The sequence below is a fragment of the Synchiropus splendidus genome, chromosome 15 (genome assembly GCF_027744825.2).
Source record: "Synchiropus splendidus isolate RoL2022-P1 chromosome 15, RoL_Sspl_1.0, whole genome shotgun sequence".
NCBI classification, from domain to species: domain Eukaryota; kingdom Metazoa; phylum Chordata; class Actinopteri; order Syngnathiformes; family Callionymidae; genus Synchiropus; species Synchiropus splendidus.
In genome coordinates, this window is record NC_071348.1 from 1648752 (window position 1) to 1661870 (window position 13119).

Genomic DNA, 13119 nt, shown 5'->3' on the forward strand with positions numbered 1-13119 from the left:
TTTGGCTGTAATTTCAGTCTGCAGGAAGGTGAGGTCATGAATACCGATCAATAAATCCACAACAGGATATTTCACATTGCTGGAGGATGGAATAGAAGAGCGAGGAAATAAGGGGTTCTAAACCGTGAAGTGAGTTTGACAATAATCCAGATGCGGCAGCAGAAAGTGTCGGGTGATGTTAGAGCTTTGCAGGTTTGGATCTAACCAGGGGTCTAAACATTCATGTTTATTTCAGTGAGACTTCAGTTCAGCTTGAGATTCCAGCGGGTCCACACTCGGAACAGGTCGGCTGATTCTACCAACTGGCTGACGTCAGACTGTGCTCTTCTACTTCCTGTGAAGCCAGAGGACTGCTGGTGACTACATGCCACTCTGCTGCTCCCCTGCGCTGTTGATGCCTCCCAAGCCCCAGTGCTCACACACGGCATCACAACACAGCGTCATCGAAACAGTTGCTGAAACTTTTTTCCTGTTTTAATTTCCTGGGAGAGATCGGCCCACCAGCTGCTCCCGGGAGCCCGGCTCATGAAAATGCATCTGAGTGGTTACATTTTGGAAGTGGAGCAGTTTCTGGATCTGACCCGAGTCCCGGGGGTTGAGGAGAGGACAATGAAAGTCAGACTGAGTGGACATCTATAAACAATCAAAGACACCTTGATCGAATCAATGAAGTCACGCTACGGAGGTCAGCACGAGTCATCTGCTCCTGCCCATCACATGTTCTGCCTCTGTCCGGATCCTCCTGAGGTGACTCCAAAGGTGTCCGAAACGCTCCATTTGTGTAAGGCGACTCCCCTCCGAGTCTCTCACAGACGACAGATCCAAGTGAGAAACAAGCAAACGAACAGCTTAACTAAGCTGTTTGTCTCCAACGCCTGGTTTCACCTTCAATATTTCCGTGCCTGCTTCCGCGTGTGTAAGGCAGTAAACATGAAAACCTGATCAGCGTGGGACGATATATTGAAAATCTCTCCTCGTGGACAAATATACATTTAATATTCATACTGTTTGAGTTTGAAGACAAGGTCACCAGCCTTGCCAATGGACGGTGCATATTGATGATGTTGAATAATAAATGATTGTAATGAGACGATGTTTCAGGCTCGGCGTGCACTCGATTGTTAGTATAGATTGGAGGTCAGACGTGAGCCTGACTGTTCTTCAGAGTTGGATTTAAGAGTCTACATTTAAAACGGGTAGCATTAAATACATTGCTAAGAAAGACACGAATGTCAGGTATCTGGGAAGAATAGAACACGTCGGCCCTTCAATACCCTTGAATGTTTTGAATCAGCACCAAAGCTAAGTGAAGCACCACCCTGACAGATGAAGACGTGGGTCACAGATACTGAAGTTCAATCAATTTGTATTCATGATTTAATATGACCAAATTCAAAAAATACAAATGATGTTTCAGAGGGAAAAACTAAATTAAAAGACAAAGTAGCTCACAAGCAAGAAGGAGTAAACATGAGTTTGTATATTTTTTAGGGGCGTTTTGTTCAGACTCAAAAACAATGAATCTAAGGTACAAATTCCTCTGGAATCACTTCACAGAAATGTATCGAAATGCGCTGTGTTTATTTCTAACTTTGAGATGAATGAAGATGATTTTGAGTCTGGATCTTTGAGTGTGAAACACCTGTCTAGTTGTAAAACCAAATTTCTCATCACGCTGTGATGGAAGCCACTTCAGAGGCCGGGCTGGTCTAAGGTCCCTAGAGAGGGAGGAGCACGTCTGCTTGCTCAGTGAAACAATCCCACACCAATGCAATGAAGCTGTAAAGGCGAGGAGAAGAATGGAAGGCGTTTGGGTGTCAGGTGAGCTTGTGTTTGGACTAGCAGCCAAACCTGAGCTTGAATTCACAACTCTCCAGCCACAGAGATGATCCACAGTGGTCACAGATGAACCATGAAGAAGCTGGCAGACTAGCGTTCTTCCTAATGTCAGCCCTTTCTTGCTCTCCCAACGTTCTGGTGTATTCTGCGGCAGTGAATAAACTTGTGATACGGATCTGGCCGGCTGCTGGACCCCCTGTGCCAGACTTGGTTTTGCAGCAGGAGCCAAAGCTTGCTGGCATGTACACATGTCATAAAATGTTCTCTGTGAGCCTGCCCAGTGGACAAGTGCAATATGGCGAAGTTTTACAGCGAGACACAAAGGCCTTCTGTCTCTGCTCCACATTGTTCTCAGGAAGCAGCAGCGAATGCTAATGAGGCAAGTATCACGGCACCGCCACCACTGGTGAGAGCAGGAAGTTCTGTTGGGTTGATGACCCCTGCAGCATTAAAATGGGACCCAGGCAGAGCAGATCCCACACCGTGACTCGGGCTCCGGCAGTAAGAGCTGGGAAGTGAAAAGTCTCCTGTGGTGTTGGGAGACGGAACGGCAATGGTCTCGCTGGGTTCACCCTGCTGCACTGACACACTAAAACAACGAGCCTCGCTGAAGTTTCCTGATGAATAAATAACAGACAGCAGGTTTCCAGCGCGGGGGTTGTTGATCACAGATGAAAGGTGATGATGAGATTGGTCGTTCACACGATTACCCTCTGTGATTACACAGGCAAACGTGCTGGTTTTGCCGAAAATGCAGGTGTAGCATCTGCAAATGCTACTTAATTAAGTGCTCATCAAATTGTAATTAGGTTTGGACTAACTCTGGAAACACCAGGAACGTTCCAGAGGAAGAAGAGGAAGATGACAAGTGAGAGGCGTGAGAGGCGTGAGAGCCCGTGGAAGACAGGGTTGCAGAGCAGCTCACAAGTTGAGGGGCGTTACTCCCCGTGGTAAATAAATTTTCAAAGCAAAGCCCACATTCTCAAAATTATTGGCACAACATACGACAAAATACAACATTCAAAATTCAAGAGACTAAAGTCTGGTTCGGGGCCATTTGTGGCTTAACCGTATACCATACAATTCTAAGGACCTTCAGAGAGGACATGCAACCAATCAAAGGTAACAATGATACAACAAAGTGGATTCTTACCCTGGCTCCTGGGGGGCCGTCTCGACCGGGGGACCCCGGGCTTCCTGGAACACCCTGGAAGAAAGATCCGATTCATCACATGACATTTAGCTCAACACAGTGGAGTGCACGACGCCGCACACTCCTGTCAGAAGAGCTTCTTGCTCTTTGCTTTAGGTGAGAGCAGTATTGTTCTGGAAAATAGATCAGCCATGAAAGGCCCCTGCCTCAAGTCAAACTTTCATGAAGCATAATTCTTGAATTATCCACACGGCTGAGGCAGAACCTGCCATTGTAGGAATAAAACTCTCTTCAGACACATAAACTCCTCATGATCACAAGCATGTGCCGCTCATGACAGAGGAGGGAGGACCAAGCCTTGCTGCAGCGAGTCCCATCTTCCACCCCTCGGTGGGTCATCTCATCCACCCGTTCAAAATACAGTCATGGATTAAGTGTTGCGGAGATTTACTGCAGCACTTGGGTATCAGAGAGAGCTCGTAAAACCGGACAGTTAACACCATTATAACTTCTTCAAATGACAGAAGGAGGTTGCAGAGGACAGACCTCTGGTGATTTATGAGCGTGCGTCCAGCTTTACAACATGAATCTGCTAGAGTGGCAAACTGACAAAGCCACTTTTATATGACATGGGTCAGAAATGATCAACCAATGATGGAGGCACAAGGGGTCCCCGCCCATCCATTCAGACACAAAAAACTGAGACCTGAATATTGAAATAAAGCTTCACCAGTTGGTTGAAAATGAGACAACTATGTAGGGCTGATTTCAGTGGTGTTGACTTGACTGTGTCTCGGGTGAGATGGGCTCCACCCCATTTCCATCACAGAGCACACATAGACACACAACAATTCTGAAATCTAAACTTACACTAAAGCGTGCTCCGTTTGCTCAAGCGGAATTTAAGATCCCCTTTTTGGTCTTTATTGAAACAAGGGCGTGCTGCAGGTGGAAGTTATCAACCACCCTGGTGAAAAAGGATAAAACCACAAACACAGCAAGAAAAATTGTGTAAGAAGTAATTGATGTTTTAGTGTTGTGACATTCTCTGCAGTCTTCTATATATTTCAACAGTGCCGCACTGCTGAGACTCTCTCTCTCACACACACACACACTACACACACATCTGACAAACACAAGCCCATTCATATTCTTCTCCCTGACAAAACACATTATTACTCTGCTACACAGTGCAGTGGCGGGCAGCGCCACCAGCTTTCATTAACAGGATGAAAGCAGCAGGGAGGGGGCGCTGCAGCAGGTGGAGTGCAGTAACAGCAACACCACAACCAAGAGGTGCAGATGAGAATGAAATGCCACAAACCTCAGTGTGATTCAAGGAGCACAAGAAAGGATTCATTGCTTCTAAATATTTATATTTCACTTTGTACCGTTCCACAGGGGCTGGGAACAAGCTGTGGACATAGAGTCCAGCACGAGGCACGAGGGCAGGAGGACTATTAAGTTTTCAATTAACCTTCTGGATCACGTTTGCACGTGGGAGCCTACAGAAGTACTCAGAAAGTCCAAAAGGTCCCGAATGGAAATCCAGCCCATAACTTTGTGATGTTGAGCAACTGCAGTGGAACAGCATTTTTGGAACGCAGCACAGTAGCACCATCATTCTCATCAAGGTCACCGTCAAGTTATTGAATAATCCAGTCAATTACTGGAGACAGATGCAGAAAGAAGCATAGCAGTGAAGATGCAGAACCCTGATGAAGGCTTCTATGGACATGACTGGCAGATTTGGAGAGCTCAGAGCCCAGTGAGGACAAAGCCAGTGAAGCTGAACTGAGAGTCACCAGTCTGTCTGTGACATCACACCCATCTCTGAGCAAGAGTCCATGGCGAAGCTCAGGTAATGATGCAAATATCTCCAGGAGTTCCCAGGTTAGGTTATTTCTGAGGTCTGCTCCCAACACCGCAGGACACCGCAGGAACACTTTTACAGCCCAATCTGAGCTCACAAGAATCTCAGAACCAAGACTCCATTCAGCACGATAACAACATGATCATGAATGCACCATCTCTCAAATTCACGCCGGCTTTCTCAGGACAAACACATCCTCTCCTGTTTTCCCTTTCCGTCAGGAGAAAAAGAAATAAAAGCCTTGAAATCTCACAAAGAGTCAGAGGCTTCTCGACATATTTTCGATTCTGTAGCTGGGCTCAGTAAAGCGGTCCAGTCAAGCGTGCAGAGCAGAACAGTGCTGGGAGATTATTATGGGGCACTCACTGGACAGAGACAATCCCATCATCATCCAGTGAAGAAAGATCGATGGTCCACTTTGACCTAATCAGCGATCAGAAGATGGGCTCAGCAAGTGGAACAACGTAGGCTCTGTGGTGTGGAAACTAAATCATGGAGTTGGAGTGTGAAGCTGAAACTTGTGGTGGTTAAGAAACGTTTCACCTCTTGAACAAACTTCCACGACTACCATTATGACTGTCAATACTCCATTGAAGTCTTTCTGCCAAAAGTCACATAGGTCAGCAGCTGTGTGCGTGTGTGATCTCCTCACCCATCTGCTCTCACACTCATTACAGAATCCACTGTCTTATTCAATTTGCTCGCCTCCTCGGATGACACAGAAATAGATAAGAGGAGCGGAGACGGAGATAAATACAGTAAGTGTTCTCGCTCACTTCAAACCTCACAGGGGAGTTTCCAGGAAAGGATTCCTCTCAGCGAGGAGACTACAAATGTGGCCTCTGTGCTTCATTTCTGGTTCAGAAGCTGCTCACAGGAGATTTGACTGAACGAGAACTGAGCGGCTGCAAATATGGCAAACGCAGAAAAGTGCAGATTGGAAGAGAGATGACTCTGAAATAGAAGGGGGTATTATATCTATGATAAGAACTGTTGCTGAATCCTGTCTGAGATCGGAAGTTTGGGGCTCTGAATGACATGGAAGGTGAGATAAGGCCGCTGTGAGCTTCACCCTGATGGGTCCCCAGAGGTCACGTGTCTCACCCGAGGACCAGGTGTTTCATAAGGCCCACCAGAGCATGAAATATGAATATTTGAAATCATATACTTGCACCTAGTATTCATGGGCGAAAATGAGATGCATCCCTTCTCATATTTTAAGATGCAGATCACTGTATAACAGTCAACACAGCTTGTGTATTGACATCTCTGCAAAGAACAGGTTGTCCTTCAACGTAGCTTCGATGCACAGCCATAGAAGGTCGGAGCTAATTAGATTCTCTAATTGGCTCTTCCTAGGAAGGTCGGATTGAGATGGTAGCGAGGAGAGACATGAAATGTCTGACACAATGTCAGGACCAAGAAGAAGGAGACAACCAGTGAGGGTTGATGGAGGAGATATGACATGAGGAGGAGAGGTGTGCACACGACAGGTAAAGGAGGAGGATGAAAGCAGAGACTACCTCAGTGCAGTGGACACAGCTGGTGCCTCCATCACAGGCTGGTCCATTCTTGTAACCTTCTACTGGCTCACTGATGGCAAACACACATCGGGACAAGAACAGTTGCCGCTGGCAGGAGCAAGTCAGCAGGGAACAGCCCTCACACACCAAATCATCATCATGGCCGCTTCAGCACCATCAACCAGTGAAACCCCGCCTCCTCACTCAGTGCTCACGTCGGCTGTCTCACTTGTATTTTCTGCAGTCATCACTTCTTTAAGTTTTCTTTCCATCTTGTCAACACGCCTCGTCAGCACATTCCCAAATACAATGACTTTATCACTCAGCACATCATTCGCTGCTCACTTGCTGTTTCTAGTAAATCAATAGCAGTTCTTCACCGAAACTGCGATCATTTCTTTGCCCTCAGAGCGCCGGAGTCCTTGACGCTCAAGTGGGTCAGCGTGATTATGAACCTCTTCAACTCTGACGCAGATCTGAGAGTGAAAAGAAAAAGCAGACGCTATCCTCTCTAAGCTTATATTCCAAATGAAACATCATGAGAGAAAATCATTTTCAGTTGCTGTGCAAACATAGAATCTACCTGCTGGTCGTATAAAACCAAAATACCTGCATCTGCTTTGACTCTCTGTAACCGCACATCATATCTGCGGCCAGCAAAATATAGAACGTATGTGGGCCTCATTGATATTCAGCACACCAACTCACGCGCGTGAAGCATGCCGACAGAGCTTGCACACACGCATTGAAAAACTATTTACAAATCCAGTCACACAGCAAACGGCTTTAACTCAATTCTGCTTTGTTTCGTTGTGACCAAAGCGGAGGACAAATCAAAGTGGATCGAGCATTTGCTTCTGCGGCAGCTTTGTCCTCGAACACAGACTCCCTCGGTATTATTGGAACAATGTCTTACCATCGGCCCGGCTGGCCCGATATCTCCACTGTCGCCCTTCTCTCCCGCCGGACCCTGTAATGCAAACAATTGCATTAAACAGCAGAAACAGATAGCGGCAGTCACACTTGCAACTAAGTGACAAGAGGAGCCAGAATAAGATATCTTGGGGCGGCAGGGCACCACATGTCCGCGGAACAGCCTCAGTGTGCTTTGGACGCGATCCTCAGGTCCTCCTGCTATGCTGGCCCGTTTACATTGGCAGGGCCCGACGACAGACTTCCACATCAGGGCCAAATTTTCTGATCTGACAGCAGGCGATTGGACAGGAATCTAGCACACAGTCTTTACTTCAATGTACATTTTGGCTTCACATTTGAGCGGAGCATGATTCTTGTACCAGCTTCACATTAGCTCTGTGTACTTGCTGTTACACTTCACCTGCCAATTGGTGTTTTTGTGCTGCAAAAACTGTACTGGAACCCGACAGACACTAAAGAGGCCACCTGATTGAAGTGCTCCCCTCAGCCATGGAGCTGCAATCAACCAGGAACCGAATGATTCACGCCGTCTCCTCACACGGCACGACGCCACATGAGCATTTGATCCATGTTTCATTTCTTTTGTGGAAGTGTGTTCTTTCAATTCATACACTTTCACGTCTCTTTTACTCTAGTTCCAGAGTGGAACAAAAACAGAACTGCATTCGTTAGGATTGCAGACTTAACATTAAAACTAATATTTGAAGAAAGAAAAATGCAAGTAAAAAAAAACACTTTGTTTCTATCCTCAAAAAACAAAAAGCAAAAAAAAAAAAGCAAAAAAGCAAAACTAAGCTTTTAGTATCAGCACTATAATCTCTATTATTATGTCCTTCCCACAGTCTACATAAACACTGGACTTATTTTCCTCCTATTAAAAGTAATAATATTTCATTCATTTATTGTTAAATAAAACATTCAAGAGGTTTCTTTGAGTTGACATGAGGGGAAAATCACAAGTTACAGAATCATAAAAGAAATGAAATACGCTCTGTATTTTTTACATTTGTGGACCTACATACACCTTTACAAGCGTCCTAGCATTTGGTACACATGCTTAATTTACTCACCTTCTCCTCTCCTTTCTATGAACATAAACTGTATTCACCTTATTTCTATTCAACATGCTATTGTTGCTGTATCCAATGATCTTTTCACCTCGAGACTCCAAATGACATTAGAGAACAAACTTAGTCGATAACTAATACATAAGTAAACAATTCAGGACGATAAGAATAAACTTCTTCTTCATGTGTCTATTCTTGTTTCCAGATTGGTGTAGTCTAGAATGTGACGCAAACTCCTCCACAGATCCACTACTGTCATATTAGAGACCAACATGGGGCAGATGCTTTAGCTGGACCAGTCAGGACAAATATCAATCTCAGAATAATGCATCAACGTTCTGTCAAGAGTTATCATCTGCTGGATTTCTACTTCCACATATAATACCTGGAGAGGACTTCAGAGTAACACGCTGGTGAGACCTACCGGCGGCCCTTGAATGGAGAGTCCACTTGGGCCCTGAGGACCAGGTGGCCCCGGTGGTCCAGAGGGGCCAATCTCACCCACGGCTCCTTGAGGGCCCTGTGAAACATCAAACAGAACATTGACTTCACAGGTCAGAGAGAGCTGACATTCACAGAAGGATTTGAGAAAGAATGTGATTACTGGGGAATAAATGTGTCACTTGAGATTGCCCCCTACTTCTCGCCCTGTTTAACTGGGACAAGCTTCTCATGAGCAGAGCAATGGACTGTGAGTTTCACACACAAAACATGCTGTGAATATATAGCCGTCATGTCCTGCGTTGCTTCATCTTCATCAACTGACAGCATTCCAATTCCTATACAACCAATTAAATGACTTTATAACAGTCAGTCGAGTCATCCAAGTAGTTTGTCATCGCAAAATGTTGGCTCCTTTCTCTCAGCCCATCTTTGCCTTTTTTGTTTGTTATTCTAAAATCCACGGGTGAATAACAAAGACATGGAGCTTGAAGTGAATCTAAAACTGAAAGAGGCTGTTATTTTGTCTCAGTTAACCATTCTTATCAATGAATCGGCAGCATGTGATTACAGAGGGAGAGATGGCCGGACTAAATCATGAACACTCCTGGGCCGGCTTCAGTCCGTGCTATAATCAAGTCCACTGCAGGAAACCGATTCAAATAGATTTGCAGATGCATCTTTAAACAGTTTGATCCATGCAAATGAGCTGCAGCATTCGGGCCATTTCTTCACAACACAACAGAATCCCAGCATTCAGAGTGTGCAGTCTCAGCGGAGACAGAAGCCAAAATAATCTCTGCGCTGGCTGTTGTTAAGGTTCAACAATGTAGTGAGAGGAATTCTGTTCATGTGACGGATCAGTGAGGCAGTGCAACCGATCAGGATCTCTGTGGTGAAGCTTCCTTTTAGAGAGGGTCCAGACGACCTCCTCGCATCAGTGGATCAACCATCCATCACTGTGTGGTATTCTGCTGCAAATGACAGACAGCAGAGGATTACCCGTTCCTTGGAGTAGAGACTGGTTTCCAGTTACCAGTTTGTCTCCAGGACAGGGGGACGAGAACTGGTTCCCTCACACACAGCAGAGACTTAGCAATAACTGTGAACCTGCAGCAGCTTGGGCAACACAAGAGGCAGGAAGACCTGCTTCTTTCAGATTTATCTTCACCACTTCTGTGTGTTTTCATTTGTGGATTTCCAAGAGCTAAGTACGAGACGCTTCGCTGGCAGCCGAAGACAGTTAGTTGGCTCGTTACAGTTTGCAGGTGGTGAGGATCATGAATATGTAACACCAGGATTTAGAGGGAGGAAAGAAGGTGTCCGTTAAAAATTGAGTGAAGCCAGAGTTAAGAGAAGAGAGGATTAAAGGAAGACTACATGTTGCATAAAAGCAACTGGCTTGGGAGGCATGTTTATTTTCAAGGTCACAGCTGCAAGATTATATCGCTCCCTTCTCCGTTGTTTAGGAGATGAAAGGATTACTGTTTATATAGTTGTGGGAAACAATCGTGACGGCAGCCCAGCTAGAAATGATAGCATGAAACGGAGATATTGGTTATTTGGCACAGAGCTGCAATTTTGCTCAGGTTTCTTTTCATCTTTTCAGAATGTTTCTAAATTGGTTTTAGAATGATTTCTTTTAGACATTTTATATAACAAATGTTAGACACGACATAACTCTTCAGGGACGATGTCCTTATAAGTGCATAACAAATTCACCTCCACACACACACACACACCCAGCACTAATCCTTTTTCTTATTCTTTGGATCCATCTTGATATAAATATAACCTTTCAAAGAAGTTTGTCTGGATGGCAAGAAATATAGTGTAATAGCGTAATAATCATGAACCACATTTTCATCCAAAGGATTCGATTTGAAACTGACATCTGTCAAGTAATGTGTGGACGGAGTGTGGACTGCACGAACACTGTGTGAGTGACTCACCGTGACTCCCGGCTCCCCCCTGTCTCCTCTGGCTCCTCTAATGCCCGGGCCGCCCTAAAACACAAACATCAGTGAGCCTTTATCAGAATCAATGTCTTAAACACATTCCTCCGCAGGTCGATGTCTCCCCAGCCAGTATTCCTAGCGTGATGAAATCGTAGAGTTATTAGCGGGAAAAGACTGAATGTAATGGATGGGAGCCAAAGAGCTCCTGCAAGCTGGAGATTTTACTGTCCCCCTTCTGAAACAGTAGAAGACTGCTGCCGTAAACCTCCTGCTGACCTTGTCACCACAAGGTTCAAGCGGAGATATTCGGGCATCTGGAAATGATGGGACGATTGAGGACACATCCTCATCCTGTTGGTGTAAATCTGTTTCTCCAGGGAAGATCGTGGTGAGGTGGGCGATGGATGTCGCAGGGGGTAGTAGCCTGAGCAAACTCAACAATGGCCAATAAACGTTCTTACCCAGAACAAAAAAAATGAAGTTTCAAAGATTCAACTTAGAAGATGAAAGATAAACCATGTATAATAAAAGATCTGTTACAGATGCCTGCACACCTGCTAATTAAAGCCTTCAGCTCACACAACCCCCCTCCATACCAGATCCTCCTGAGTAAAGGATTAACATATACTGTGTTTTTGGATTGTGGGTGGAAACTCCCCTGAAGACACCCATGCAAGAACACACTAACTTCTCATCAATAGGTTAAATGGAGGATCACCAGAGGCTCAAGCTCAATTCAGACCTGCGACCTTGAAGCGACCTATTTCATCACAGTGCTGCCACTTCCATGCTACAGTCGGTGTGATGAACTGATAATAAACACAAGTTATTTAATTTGCCATTAGATGAAACAGCAATAACATCCCAGAAGCATAACAATTCCTTTCATTATTCCAGAGAGGGAGACAAGGTCAAACAAATGCTTGAGCAGGAGATGCATGTCTGCAAGCTGATTTGACAGTTCAGAGAGAAACACAAAATAACTGCCAATACATTTCACTGAATGAAACATGCTTGCTTTTCCCAGGCGCAGCAGAACTGAGCTTCCTCAGCTCGATTGCTGAGTGAAATTCCACAGGGGGCCGAGAAAATCAAGCGCCACCGACAGCACTGGAGGCGGGACTTCAAATGTGGCAAAGGTTTACCAAATCTTCAATTACAGCCTTTGAAGAGAAAGATTGCTCTAAGTGAAACCCATAATGATTTCTCTCCATCTCCATTTTTCTTTTAATTATTATGCATTACACATACAGCTTATTCACTGTGTTTACAATCATCAACTCACTTCATTCTTATCGCTTCACACTGCCTCGTCGTGTTCATTTTATTATACCGCTGGAAAATATATTGATCTGCGGCAATGTTTGGCAGTTAAAACCTGATTTAGGAGCAAATTTAATGGCGGAGAAGGAAGCAGAACAATGACATAAAAGGGATAATAAAAAAGCGGAGAAGGCTCGTGGTGCAATAAAAGGAAGAGAAAAGTTGGAGGAACAAAAGATAGGAATCATAGAAATTACAGAGCTGAATATAAAATCGATGATGGGTCGAGGACGAGGACAATAAAGATGCATATTTTATTTGCTCTGTTGTAGTTCTGCTCATGAGAGTAAGGAAATAGATTCTAGCACAATATGAAAGTTGTCTTTCAGGACATCGTGGTGGCTGGTGCTGCAGGCGCACAGGAAGAAGGTCAAGGGCTTGAGTCCAGCTGGAGGGAACTTGGGTTATAGAGTGAACCTGCGTCCCGTTTGTGTGGAGCAGCCTGTGTTTCCTCCATGCTCTTTTTACTGCATAGTCACAGCAGAACTACATGTAAAGTGATATCAGCTAAGTCATACAGGAAGAGGGAAAGGGGAAGGGGCAATTAGTGGTTCTTAAACGACAGTTAAAAATGGATGAGAAAATGAGAATCGAAAGAAATTATACTGTCTTCTGTTGAAGGGCCCAAGAGCAGCTCTTGGACGGGGAGGAAAGCTGTGCTTTTAATCAGCTGAGATGAATGGAATCGCCATATAATTTGCATTCTGAAACTAAACTGGTGCTGAAGCCTAAATCTCAGCGGCGCCCGTTAGAGACAAAGACAAACTGTAGGTGAAAATAAGAGAGCGAGATTAAGGGAAGGGAATGTAGCGAAGAGAGGGAGGACAAAGACAGAAAAAGAAGGAATGGCACAGGCAAGAGGTCTGAGGCCACAAATGAGCTCATTTACTTGCGCTCATCTCTCAGGTCGTGTCTTTGTGAGTGGAATGCAGAATGGTTTTAAACTCGGCTCTCTCTGAGGGTTGGCTGTTTCAGGGGCAGCGATGCACACAATATAAAGCTGGCA

At 45.0% G+C, this 13119-nt stretch overlaps 1 protein-coding gene across 5 annotated transcripts in view; it reads right to left on the minus strand.

Moving 5' to 3' along the window:
* Nucleotides 1–13119, minus strand: part of col14a1a (collagen, type XIV, alpha 1a) — an 87675-nt gene that overhangs the window by 8098 nt on the left and 66458 nt on the right. For all 5 annotated transcript variants that reach the window (XM_053844222.1, XM_053844221.1, XM_053844225.1 and 2 more), the window contains 4 exons: nucleotides 10785–10838; nucleotides 8816–8911; nucleotides 7305–7358; nucleotides 2993–3046 (listed from right to left, as the gene is read on the minus strand). In XM_053844222.1, coding sequence (XP_053700197.1) covers nucleotides 2993–3046; nucleotides 7305–7358; nucleotides 8816–8911; nucleotides 10785–10838 — 258 coding nt within the window. The remainder of the gene's footprint in view (nucleotides 1–2992; nucleotides 3047–7304; nucleotides 7359–8815; nucleotides 8912–10784; nucleotides 10839–13119) is intronic.